Source organism: Salvia splendens, chromosome 21 (genome assembly GCF_004379255.2).
Source record: "Salvia splendens isolate huo1 chromosome 21, SspV2, whole genome shotgun sequence".
Classification (NCBI taxonomy): domain Eukaryota; kingdom Viridiplantae; phylum Streptophyta; class Magnoliopsida; order Lamiales; family Lamiaceae; genus Salvia; species Salvia splendens.
The window spans coordinates 23,605,306-23,618,753 of record NC_056052.1 but is presented as its reverse complement, the minus strand read 5'-3'; the positions used below and the strand labels follow the sequence as shown (position 1 = coordinate 23,618,753).

General features: G+C 35.8%; 2 protein-coding genes across 2 annotated transcripts; one reads left to right on the top strand and one right to left on the bottom strand.

Moving 5' to 3' along the window:
• Positions 1 to 200: 200 nt before the first annotated feature.
• Positions 201 to 3,532, top strand: LOC121785443 (SH3 domain-containing protein 1-like). The gene is made up of 10 exons (XM_042183869.1): positions 201 to 630; positions 1,395 to 1,508; positions 1,623 to 1,692; positions 1,767 to 1,921; positions 1,995 to 2,096; positions 2,181 to 2,375; positions 2,473 to 2,535; positions 2,685 to 2,834; positions 2,945 to 3,019; positions 3,254 to 3,532. Exons 1-10 carry the CDS (start codon positions 571 to 573, stop codon positions 3,371 to 3,373), a joined length of 1,104 nt encoding a protein of 367 aa, XP_042039803.1. The 5' UTR covers positions 201 to 570; the 3' UTR covers positions 3,374 to 3,532.
• A 309-nt stretch (positions 3,533 to 3,841) lies between these two features.
• LOC121785008 (LRR receptor-like serine/threonine-protein kinase FEI 1) lies at positions 3,842 to 11,315 on the bottom strand. Its single transcript, XM_042183327.1, has 14 exons — positions 11,071 to 11,315; positions 9,831 to 10,049; positions 9,316 to 9,451; positions 8,869 to 8,940; positions 8,722 to 8,793; positions 8,159 to 8,230; positions 7,433 to 7,504; positions 7,278 to 7,349; positions 6,497 to 6,591; positions 5,977 to 6,138; positions 5,546 to 5,878; positions 5,073 to 5,318; positions 4,591 to 4,724; positions 3,842 to 4,480 (listed from the first exon to the last, which is right to left on the bottom strand). Exons 2-14 carry the CDS (start codon positions 9,919 to 9,921, stop codon positions 4,268 to 4,270), a joined length of 1,770 nt encoding a protein of 589 aa, XP_042039261.1. The 5' UTR covers positions 9,922 to 10,049; positions 11,071 to 11,315; the 3' UTR covers positions 3,842 to 4,267.
• Positions 11,316 to 13,448: the final 2,133 nt, after the last annotated feature.

Here is a 13,448-nt window from a genome sequence, read left to right as displayed (position 1 = left end):
TATAAAGCATATGGACTGAGAAAATACAAAAAATGCACTAAATTCAAAATCAAATATTGTTACCAAATGGAAACATTACAACAATGGTTCTATTGAAACAATATTAACAAAATAGGAATTTAATAGTAGTAATATTGCTGCCCATGTTCTTTTACACGAAAAGCTAAAGATGAAGTGGAAAGTGGGGTGTTGCCAGAATGTGGAAGGAAGGCGTAAAGGCAACTTTTTTTGTAGCCAAATTTATGGCTTCATTTGTTCGAGAATAGGCTGGCAAAGTGGGGTAGTCGAATTCCAAGACTCGCTTTCACCGACACACTTCAACTTTTCTTGCTATCAATTCCACCCAACTATTTTCTCTCGTCTCTATTATTTCCTCCTTTTTCTTATTTCCTTTACCTATCCTATACCAGACTCTGTCACTGTGCGTGCGTGCGTGTGTGTGTGTGTGTGTGTGTGTGTGTGTGTGTGTGTGAGAGAGAGAGAGAGAGAGAGAGAGAGGTGATTCTATTTGGATAGTCTAGGTGATAATAGGTAGTAGTGAACAATTGGTTGATGTTGTGAGTGCAAAATATGGAAGCAATAAAGAAGCAAGCAAGTAAATTGAGGGAGCAAGTGGCCAGACAGCAACAGGTTAATTATTTTGTTTTTGTTTTTGGATTAAAAATGTTGATCTTGTATAAAATTGGTAGAAATAGAATTTCAATTTGACTTGAGGGGTTAGTGTTCTGCAAAGACAGTTTGTTTTAGGGGAAATTAAGTAAAGGTTTGCTCAGCTCTTCTTTTCGCATATTTGTGCCTTATTTTGGACTCAAGATGATGGTTTAGGTTCTAAGTGATGATTTTATTGTGGTCTTCTCAGCATTGGGATTTCATGTTTTATATGCCAATTTGTACCAAAATTTTAATCTTTCCATAATTGATGGTGATCCAAAATGAGCAAAGATGAAGCTGTGAGTTGGGCTCGATTGGTTGAAATATGTTATTTTTTGTTATATCTCGGTGGAGGAATGAGTATATTGGTTGAAGACATAGTTTCCTTATTTTGCTAGTACGGCAAATCTCTTGCCTTATAATAGATGATGGAGGATGCTCCAATAATTTGAATCAAGGTCCCTTTCGTATTTTCGTATTCGATACACACCTTGGATTGAAAGCCCAAAATGTGCTCTTGTATGCCTTCAAATCTTGTAGTTATGGATTTAATAATTGAGGCTTCTGGTGCAGTAAGAAGCCTAGCAAAATATTGGTTAGATATCTATCAGTAACTGCAACTGTTCTGATGTTAATGCACATGCATTGTATTTGTAGGTAGAAAGTATCGCAGTTTTTGAGCATTGGTGTGTTTTCATGATAACTTTGTTTTGTTATAAAGATGTGTCTGTTCTTCACCACAGGCAATTTTACGACAGCTGGGGCAATTAGGTCATGGAGGGCCTATGATTGATGAAGTTGATGTCGAACTTCATGAGCAACTACAGGATTTGTACAAATCTACGAGGGCTGCCAAGGTAGACTCATAAACCAATGTCTTTATACCTTGGCCCTGTCTAGTGGTTTCCGATTCTAATGAATTCTCTTATACTACTTCAGCAGTCACATTTAAGGAGATTTTTGTTGCACAGCATTTCCAGAGGGATATTGTGCGCGGATTAGAAGGACTAATTTCAACAGGCAAAAAGGAAACTGAGATAGGTATGTTGTCCTATGCTCTTGCTTGAGTTTCACGGTTAATGACATGAAAATGTAAATTCAGCTCTACTGTGTAGTTAAAAAGTTGGCTGAAGATTGTTGCAAGTATGGTATTGAAAATCAAGATCAAGATTCGTCTTGTCCACTTGCAAAGGTTGCCTCGGATTTTGGTACCTCACACGCTTCAATAGAAGATCATAGAGAAAGAATGCTTGGAATGCTTGGTTATCAGGTAAAGTATGCGGCTGTTGAGAATTGAGTAACAATGGTTACTTTTTTCAACCATAACTTAATTTTTCCTGTAGGTTTCCGAGCCACTTCGTGCACAGATTAATGGTGCTCCTCTGGAAGATGCCCGCCATTTAACCCACCGTTATGACAGAATGCGTCAGGAGTTTGAAATTCAGGTTTGCATTATCTCATGTTCCTTGTAAACCTAATTCCAGAGTTGATTTAATTATTCAACGCATGAATTTTAAACTCCCATACAGGCTGCTGAAGTAATAAGGCGGCAGTCAAAGTCGAGAGATACTTCTTCTGAAGCTGCTTTAAAGCTTAAAACATCTGAAAAAAGGTTGACAGACCTTAAGTCTTCTATGTTGACACTTGGGAGAGAAGCTGCTGCTGCTATGTCGTCAGTGGAGGATCAGCAACAGGAAACAACTTTCCAGAAGCTTCTTACCATGGTGCGAATGCTTAAAGTCGCATTTCACATATTCATTCATAACTTAAGTTGCTTTGAAATATATACTACTGTGGGATCCTTATAATCTTTTCTTACAGGTTAATGCTGAAAGAAGTTATCATCAAAACGTTATCGCTATTTTGGAGAAGCTACACACACAGGTTTGTCATATCCATACTGTCTTTAGCATTTGTCACGGTGATAATGTTTTACACAAATGGTCTTTGGTTATGCTTTTAGCTTGTGTTTCATTCTGTCATCGGCATGTTTTGCTTGATCTTTGGTTATGACATTAATGCTTATTCTTTAGATGATTCTGGATGAGGAATCCACGGAACCTTCATTACAGTCAGAATTTCCCCCAAGAGATAATGTTCCATTTCCTAGTGACGGGATTGCTTCAAATAGATCGGATGGTCAGGATGACGAGAGTAAGAGTGATCTGTACTTTATCGGAAAGGTAGCTTCTCCAACTATTGCATCAGATTATTATAGTTAAAAATTTGTGGATAAAGCTATTTCTGCTTATTTTCGAATGTTCACACGCCCTGTCCCCTTATTTGTTGTCAGGTTATACATTCATTTGATGCTCAATCAGAGGGTGAACTGAGTCTTGAAGTAGATGATTTCGTCGTAGTTCGACAGGTAATAATATTGTTGTTTTCAAGTCACACGGCCTTACTAACTGCTTCGGCTTTCAAGAATCACCAATTGATTAATGCTAAACAGTTATCACATGTAGTAGCTATGGTAACCATGAAATTAGGATTCACTAATCCCAGTCAGGGTCTATCCATCATATTAACCTCAATTAGGATATAATTAGGATACATGCACTGTTCTTTCTCCGTCATCTTGATTCGTTACCATCTGTCACAGGTTTCAACGAATGGATGGTCGGAAGGAGAATGCAACGGCAAAGCTGGCTGGTTTCCGTCCGCCTATGTAGAAAAGATCGATGTAGTCCCAAGGAGCAAATTATCAGGAGAGGATGCTTGATGGTGCACAATATATATTTCTGGTTTACAATATAATAGGGTGAGAGAATATTACATTAAAGTTTTCTGGTTTTACAGAAAATAGAATTTGTTTGATGGTAAGAACAAGATCGGATTGTAGTTTCTTTTTCTGGCTTCAATGGTTGATTTCTTTTTACAAGTGAATGCTGTCAAGAAATAATCCCTCGAATCAATTAGCCTATGATTTTGTTGGGATCTTTTGTTCCACACAAAGACACTAGATACTACTATTAATCTTATCAATGTAGTATACTTGTTTTTATAAAAAATAAAAATTATTTGAACATACTGAATTCTACTATTAATAAGTAATAGTACTAAGAATTGAAGCTATACAATGGAATTTTTAGTTTATCGACTTTTAAATTTTATTTAATTGATTCATTAGGTCAATTTTTACAAATGATTTTACAGGATTATAGCAATATATACACAAAATAAAACAGAATTGAATCCAATGAAGATCGAAATATGAACATGAAAACAAAAGGTTTGAACAATCTGTAGTGTGTGGGATGGAAATATTATACAAATGAATTCCCAAGTGTGTGAGAGAGAGAAGAGCAATGAAATTGCTCTGAGCACAATGGAAAAATGGCATTTAAACTGCAAAACAAATACCTCAAACAGCAGGAGCTAACTGAGGAGGGGGTTGGCAAGGCAAAAAATCCGGTGGCATATACTGCTCGCTCTGAGTCTAGGCGGGCGAACGATGAGTGCATCCAATCACACTTTTCGGTAGAAAGAATTGGAAATAACCTAAGAGAAGAATCTGGGTCTGTCTGTGCTTGCTGTTGCTTCAGTTTCTATCACTTGATGCAACAGATGAAAACGGAGGAACGCCTCTTTCTTACTGCAGTGAACAGCACCCTCCTCAGTCAGAGTCGTAGAAGTCGCTGGGGCACGGGGTTGTCACCTCTGATTCAAGCACTTGGACAACCCTGTGAATTGTAGGACGGTCCTCAGGAAGAGAAGAAACGCACTGGATTGCTATCGACAGAATGACATCAAGGCTTTCAATCTGCACTCCTTCACAGTGAGGGTCCACTATTTCTCGTTGTCTCTGTTCCGAAACTAGGAAGTTTAACTGCGCCATCAACATAAATGCATGTGTCAAACATGTTTTATATTACATAATGTCTGTGTTGATTAATGCTAAAAAGCTCTTAACGCGGTTGGGAGAAGGAAAAAGCATACCCATCCAACAATGTTGAGGCCCTTCTCGATGAAGGATGCGTCAGTTGGCCGCTTCCCACTCACAATTTCAAGCATCAGAACACCAAAACTATAAACATCAGTTTTCTCTGTAGCTCTTCCACTCTGCATATATTCTGCTCATACAATCGGGGAATTAAGCATTAGATCAGTATGTAAGCCTCATAAGGAAATAGATAGCAAATAAAGCATCCACACAAAGATGAAGGAAAGACGCAGATGAACTATACATTATTCCTGACGTCAATTTCATGATGATTTTCTAAGGCCTCAGTTATTTCACATGACCCTCACCCAAACCCACCAACAACAGTCCACACCTAATGATTGTAACATAATTTTGACTCTTTCCATTGAGCCGGGATCTTTCCTAAAGAATCATTCACTATTAGGATAGCCTTGTGCCTTCACTCGGAAAGGTAAACAGAAGGCAAGAATGAAAACTAGCAATATATAATCCCTACCGGGAGCTAGGTACCCAAATGTGCCGGCAACAATTGTTGTGATGTGGGATTCCTCATCCTCCAATAATTTAGCTAGTCCAAAGTCGGACACTCGAGCATCAAAATTTCCATCAAGTAAAATGTTGCTTGACTTGATATCACGGTGAATAATTCTTGGGGAACAATCATGATGCAGATAAGCTAGGCCCTTAGCAGCTCCCATGATAATATTTAAACGAACCTCCCAGTCCAGTTGGTCAGCTCTCTCTGCAATAAAGATAAATGTAGGATAAATGGTAAAACACGAGTTCGTACTAGCAGGATTGAAAAAGATGTGTACAGGAGGACCACATATGTTTGTTTTAAACAGTCCAAGTAATTGATGCAATCCATGAAACACATGCATGCTTTACTCATAGCACCATAAAAGGAATCCAATACAAAGAAAGTTAAAGATAAATTTCAAATAGCAAAAGAAATGTAGGAGTTCAAACCATGAAGAGCTTCATCCAGGCTGCCTCCAGATAGGAAATCATATATCAACAATTTAGAAGTGGGGGAATTGCAATATCCTCGGAGGTTGACCAAGTATTTGTGTTTGATACTGCCAAGAATTTCAAGCTCCCTTTCGAAAAAACGATCAAAGCCCTCATTAACCTTTACGATCCTTTTCAAAGCAAATATGTTTCCGTCATCCATTGCAAGCTTGTAGACTGTCCCAAAGCCTCCAGCCCCAATCACATGCTCTTCATTTAGGTTCTCCAATTTTTTAATAATATCCTTTGAAGAGTATGGCAAGTCTCCATGAAACATTACAATGGATGCCCCTGAAGCAATATCGGAAATGACAAGGAGAAGTGGGTTTAGTTGGCTTTAAAAAAGATTCATAAAAATATAATCTTTTGCATAAGTATCAGATCTGCACCTCCACTGACATCTACTGCGAGGCCTTTGCCATCATTTTTACCAAGCCTCTTATACAGGTAACAACCCCAGAAGCACATAAGTGCGACTAAAAGCAAAGCACCCACTGTGGCTAGTGCACTTATAAGAAGCCTGCCAGAATTCTTTTTTGCCTGTAATAGAGCTAAAAACACCACAAAGAAACCAAGGACACACACTATTAAAGTGAACCTTTATATGGCAAGTGACCAGATTAAATTCCCGATTCCCCCTCCCCAACTCAAAAAAACAACTATGGTCGGCAGGTAGAGGGGGTAAAAGGAAAAATAAAATGGATGATGTGGAAATAATAGTCAGGAAAGTGTAGGCATGCATGCTGTCACTTATACATATCAACTTAAAAGGAGAAGCTAGCAATAAATCAGCATGCTCTTGGAAAATTTATGCACTCGTATGAAGATGAAGATGAAGATGAAGATGAAGATGAAGATGAAGATAACAAATGTAAGCTTACAATATGTCTACCATGCAGAACATTTTACCTGACCCAGGAGGCTGAGAGGATCCTGAGGAACCACTACCACTGTTCTTGCATGCCTGGATTTGCTTGCCACACAACTCACGGTTACCAAGAAAGCTGCCAAGAGGAACATCAGATCATACACACAAAGTACCAACAAAAACAAAGATTTAAGAAATATGATGTTGGTGTGTGTAGTAGGTAGGTGAATAAGCACAAACACAAACGTGTGGGGTGGGATGGGTAGCAACTGCAAGAACTACAGCTAGTATAAAAACCCTGTAATTTCCCTAGCCACTTCATGCTTGATTGCCATAGCAATTATTGCAAAAAGAGTCAATACTCCCAACAATAACCTTCAAATTTACACTCTGGACTAAAATACACGCAATCTATTAGTAGAATTCCATATACATTGTAGCTTGGTAGGTTAAATTTCCTTATTCACAGATATATTACCAATGTGAAACATTTGATGATTTTTTTCGGATGAAAGATGGGAAGTTAAGATGAACAAATATCAGGAAAATAATGAGGTTGGACTCTCTCCTTCCATTGGACTTAGTAAAGTTATATAAGAGGCTTCAAAAGCAGCATTTCTTCATTCTCCCCCCACCCCCCTACAAACTATGTATAGGTTTGTTGTAACCTTTACAGCCGAATAACTCAAATAGGGAAATAAATTTGAGGCATGAAAAGCAGAAGCTGCAGAACAGGAAATATTCTAATTTAATCACAGTGGGAATTACAATAAAAGATTATAAGCATGAAGATAACGTAGCGCACATGAATTTATCACTTACGAATCATTTCGAAAGTTTGCAAGAACGCCATCATCTGGTACTGGTCCCACCAGAAAATTTGTTGATACATTGCTTCAAACATTATAAAAGATATTGTTAGAACAAAGATGATAATGCAAGACTACTTTATCTGTCCAATGTAACATGTCACTCACAAACTTGAGAGCTTGTTTAACTTCCCGAGTGAGTTAGGAATGATTCCACTGAGAGAGTTGCTTGAAAGATCTCTGAAAGATATAATTCAAAATTTAACAAAATAAACACGAAAACAATATAAGGGATGAAATTTTAGCTCAGAAGAGAAATTTAGAACCCTCTTTACATGATATATTTAGTGGTTGTACTCTTAAAATTCGCCAGATATAGTTTCTAAACTAATAACACTCCTCATTATACTATTGATTACATATCATCAAGCAGCATGGTTTGAAGATTCAAACATATAGAATCTAATGCACAGATCTACAACAAAGAAATGAAGCTCACTGAGCAGAGGTTGTGTTGATATAACATCACATTAATGCTCAGATTTCATTATCAGCTAAATGATTGAATGAGAAGATTAATGATAATAACACTCTCAGAATACTTGAGAAAATATGATTAGCCACTGACGGTGAATACTTTGTCATAAACACTTTTCATCATTTGTGATAGGATGATAGGAAAGAATGAGAAGACCAATGATGACACTCGGTATACTTGACATAATATAATCAGCCACTCATTGAAAAGCTTTTGTTTTCACAGAAAAAAGCAAAACATTTTTTTTAATCCAATTAAGAATCAGTTAAAATGAAACTCCAAAAATAGATATATGAATATAAATTGCAACTGTGCACGACATTGAAAATCAATAAATGCTCAGTGTGGTTCCTTACAGATTTTGGAGCTGAGAAAGGGTCCCCAGTTCACCAGGAATGGATCCACTTAGGTAGTTACCCTGCAAAAATCTGTATAAAATGGAAATAAAGACTCCAAACTTGAGCAACACAACAAAAAATATAGATAAATAATTGAAAAAATAAACAGATCAACTCATGACCACCAAATTTAAAGAAATGTAGAGATGAGAGACAAAAAAAATGACAATGACAAGTTCATGTTGATACAATTTAAAATTATACTACTCCCTCCGTCCCGCGTTACTTGAGGCGTTTCTTTTTGACACGGAGTTTAAGAAGGTTGTGTTTAGTGAGTTAAATAAAGTAGAGAAGAGAATAAAGTAAGGAAGACTAAAATAAAAGAATGAATAAAATAGGTGTGATTAGATGTTTTGCTTTAGCCAAAAAGAGAAATGAGTCAAGTAACTTGGGACAATCCAAAATGGAATACGACTCAAGTAACTTGGGACAGATGGAGTACTAGTTAAGTTGGCAGTAATTAGTGAATAATGGAATATAAGATTTCCATAAAAGCCCACTCAATGTACTATTGTACTTACATTGACAGCAACTGTGTACAGTTTCCCAACTCTGGAGGAATTGCCCCATATAAATTGTTGTCATGAAGAGCTCTGTAGAAAAGTAGTTAAGCAGTATCAGTAAGGGGTACGTAAAAATGTGGAGCATGAGAATCAAAAGATACATACAAAAACTGCAGGCTTTCTAGCTTCCCTAAATCTGGTGATATGGGTCCACTCAATCTGTGGTTAGGGAGGCTCCTGCACCATGAAAAACTGCAATCACTTTTTGGGTTTTGCAATAAAAATTTGTGGAACTGCCTTTTCTGTCGTATCACATATCCATATGTACTCACATATGAGGGGAACCCAAGGATACATAAGAAACGTGACAACTTTAAGGGTGAAAAGCAAAAGAGAGCTGATACTGCAATAGATAAGGAGTTGTGAAGAAATTACAAGAACGTATTTGTTTTAAAAATTTACTTTCAGATGCTTAACTAGAGTGTGTACACCACAGAGCACGAATTCAAGAAAAATGAAGGCCAGTTTACATCAAATGGAGAAAAAAAAATTTAATGTAGTATGCTGACATCCAAGATGTCACTAAGACATTCTGAACACCAAGGAACTCACAATGCTGTAACCCTTTTTGATTTGGGGTCACAATTTACTCCTTTCCATCTACATGGATTGTCGTCCTCTGGTCTCCACTGCTGCAGAACACCATCTGAACTTACGATTGCTGTCCTTAAGTTGATAAGAGCCTGACCTGCAAATCACAAGAAAAGTATTAGGTTTGCTAAAAAAACATAACAGTAGCAAAACAGGGCATCCACCAGAACTTGGCAGATAAGAATTGTATGGTGTAGGGATCACTGTTCAATGGCATCTTGATATAAAAAAAGTTCCCAAAAGAATTTTTGGTGAGGCCATTTAGCATGACAGAAAAGCTTAGTCCACTTTATATGTCAGCCCATTCAGATATTCGTTGTTCTGTTTTGTTAATGTAGCTCTCATGTTCGTCAAAGCTGAGTACCTTTACCAAAAATCAGAACAATATGGTTGTTTTTAAAGGTCACCATATTTGTTCCGTCAAATATGCAGACCAAATAGCAAAGGATGCTAGACAAAAGAAATTAACAGCATACCATCCGGACTAAGAGCTCCAATTATTTCTGCTAGGCTGTACAGCAATATAATTAGAATGCACTTCTGAAAATTCAGAGTGAAAAATTCCATTGCAGTTCCCGTCAAGCATAATAAGGTTAGAATGAATCATGAGATGTGTGAAGTTGCAAAATTATTCCTCACGGCGGCAGAGACAATCATGCCACCGAGCAGACACTGTATGAAATAAAAGTTATGTCCTGTCAAAATAAAGAGACCTTACTTCAGATAAATAATAAAAAAATGAAATCTTGCAGAAATCAACTTCAAATCAATCTCTTTCACTGTAAGTGTTCAAAGAGGTTTCAGTAGCAGTGTATCAAGTGATTGCAACCATATAAGAAAATATGCCCAAGTACATCTATGCAAAACTTAGAACAATGACCAGGGAAAATCATTAATAGAACCTCAAGTTGTGTCAGTAAAGTAAGAAACTAGTATTAAATATATGTTCCTTTACATTATCAAACCACCTAAGATTAAAATTCCTTCTAATCTGTAAGCAGGAGAATGGCAAACTTCTAAGCCCCCTATTAGTAAAGCTAACTAACATATTGTAGATTGAGATGTAACATATTCTGAAACGGTTAATAAATTGCAAAAGATTAGATTAGATATCCCTTCTCTTTAACTTCTTCATTCTGCCTTATGTGGATTATTTATTCTGGAAAAGAGCAACAATATCGATTACATTTCGTCATTTGGCACTTCATTAGCAGTATAAAATCATAACTACAATATCTTCTTTTTTTCTCTTAAACTACAATATCTTCCTACTTCAAAATCGATACCTTTTGCTTCTTCATGAATTCGCAAAACATTAACCGTGCCAACAAAATAAAGAGAAACACGACACGCCATTCTGTTAAGGACATCTTAGAGTTCACAAGATCAAATCTTTCAACTTCAAAAGCTCAATCTAGGAAAACCCAAACATATTCTCCGATCAAAACCCCATATTTCATCATCACCCCCCACACCCCTAATTCAGATGAAGGCTGCGAATTGAAACATCACATTCAGAAGCGGATTGCACAAGCATCCCTAAGATTCCGAGAACTGGCCACAGCTAATTTCAATTATCGCGAAGCAAACAAATATGTGGCCCAAATAATTTTACAAATTCGGGTTGTTTTCCAGCATAAAAACACATCTCCGTGGTCGAATTACAGAATGCAACTACAACTCCTAACGAAACAATTCATAAACAAACAAATATACCCAGAGGTGGCAGCAGCACTAGCAGATTTGATCTGTGGAAATTAAGCTGAAGCAGGAGAGAGAAAGACCGAGAGACATGAAAATTGAGAGTTGAGCTGTAAAGTAATGTTAGCAACAAAAATTGAAGGCCGCCTCGTCCCCTCTCTCACTCTAGAATTGCGTGAGTGTGTGTGTGTGTGTACAAGTATGCATACGAGTGCGTGTAGCAGCAGTGGAGAGGTGTGAAAGATTTGAGTGAGAAAGGTTTAGAGCGAGAGAGAGAGAGAGAGATGGATGAACCAATCAGAGCGTGGGGCGGCACGAGCGAACGCGGTAGACCACACGTGCGACCGACGTGAGACTGAGGATTTGCGTGACTCAGTTTATTGTTTTGATTACTTATTTATGCTAATAAATTAAGGAGTAATTTGTTTTAGGTCATTGTCTTTCCCATTTAATAATTTTATGATTTGATACGAGATAATTATATAGATGATGAAATGTACTATCGATTCAAATCAGTCATGACTTGATATGGCTAATTAGCTAGAATAATTACCAATCCATAAATAATATTTATAGGATATAAATACTATTTAATTAGCCGGATAATTATGGTGGCTAGTCACCTCAATTATTTGAAAAAAGTGTGTGTGAAATGATATATTCAACAAAATCGAATTACATCAATAAAATGAGTTTGGATTATCTCTAGCAATGAGATAAACATCACTATTACACATTTACACTATCTAGATAAAATTATCGAATACAAAATAAGTAGAACACTTGACATCTTCAATTTTTTGCACAAGTAAACATTATAGTGTAAAATGAAAAAGCTAAAATCAATAGTATATAATGAAAAATAAAATGTCTAGTATTACAACCACTCAAGTTAAATTATTTAACTTGAATTAGGGGTGGGTAAGTTAATAACCAAACTGACTATATGTTAATCGACTATATATTTTTCATTGTTTTATTGTTGTTGTTAATTTTTATACTGTTTATGTGTTATTGCTATTGTATTGTTCACCGTTTTATGATTTAAATGTTGTGTAGTAGTGACACATAAAAATATTTTAGAGCAGGGAAGGAGAATGATGATATTGTCAATTTCACAGTATATTCCATAGAAATGAGTTTTTTTTCCTTTAAATTTAAAGTTTGAAAGTGAGTATTATAATATATTATCTCTGCATTAATTTACCAAAATATTCCACAATCTGACAATCTCAAAATCTTGACAATCTGACAATCTCATCCCTATATTCATGAGCCAAAATCCAAGCTCTTATTCACAATACCAATACATCTCCAATAAACCCCAAAATCTTGATGCAAATGGATTATTGGATTGAATGAAATGAACTTTTTTGGTTCTATTCAACTATAGGCTATATATAGTCATTAATGGAATTTTATACTTTTATCACATTACTACTCTTTGTACAGCTCATAGTTACAATTATCTATTTCGTTTATTCTTTTATTAGGACTATAATTAAAAATTATTAGTAATACTCATGCATAATAACTTTTATAAATTATAATTATATACTATATCTGTACATAACTGATAGTCTTATTTTTCGTTTGGATCGTACACAAATATTAATCCATTTCTATTTTTAATACATTTATTTTATCCTAATAAAGTGTGTTTCATTCTCTAAAAATACTCTCTTTTGTTGCTATTTCTATTATACTCCCTCTGTTTTTTAAAAATAGCACATCTTTCCATTTTAGTCCGTTATTTAAAAATAGCAACTTTCAAACTTTTTATTTTATGAAATATTTACACCCCTATACATCAATTTATTTACCACTTATACTACTAATAAAGTGGGTCCCATAATCCACTAACATTGATTCTATTACTTTTTTCTCCCTCTTTATCTTATTTTACTAATTTTTCTGTCCCTCCCTCTTACTTTACCAATTTTTCTCTCACTCTCTCTTACTTTACCAAATTGTGCATTAAAACTTGTACCGTTTCAAATGTTTCTATACACCCCTATACATCAATATATTTACCATCTATACCACTAATAAAGTGGGTCCCATAATCCACTAACATTGATTCTATTACTTTTTTCTCCCTCTTTATCTTATTTTACTAATTTTTATTTCCCTCTATCTTACTTTACCAATTTTTCTCTCACTCTCTCTTACTTTACCAAATTGTGGATTAAAACTCGTACCGTTTCAAATGTTTCTATTTTTAAAAAACGGAGGGAGTACGTTACTAATTTTGTAGGAGTACTTAAAATATGTACATAGTTTGCATCCTCAAAAAGCAAAAAGAAACGCCCTATATATGGAGATATTTCGAAATAAGGGATTAATTTCCCTGACTTTTCAAAATTTGGGACCCAATTTGGTGACCTTTCAAA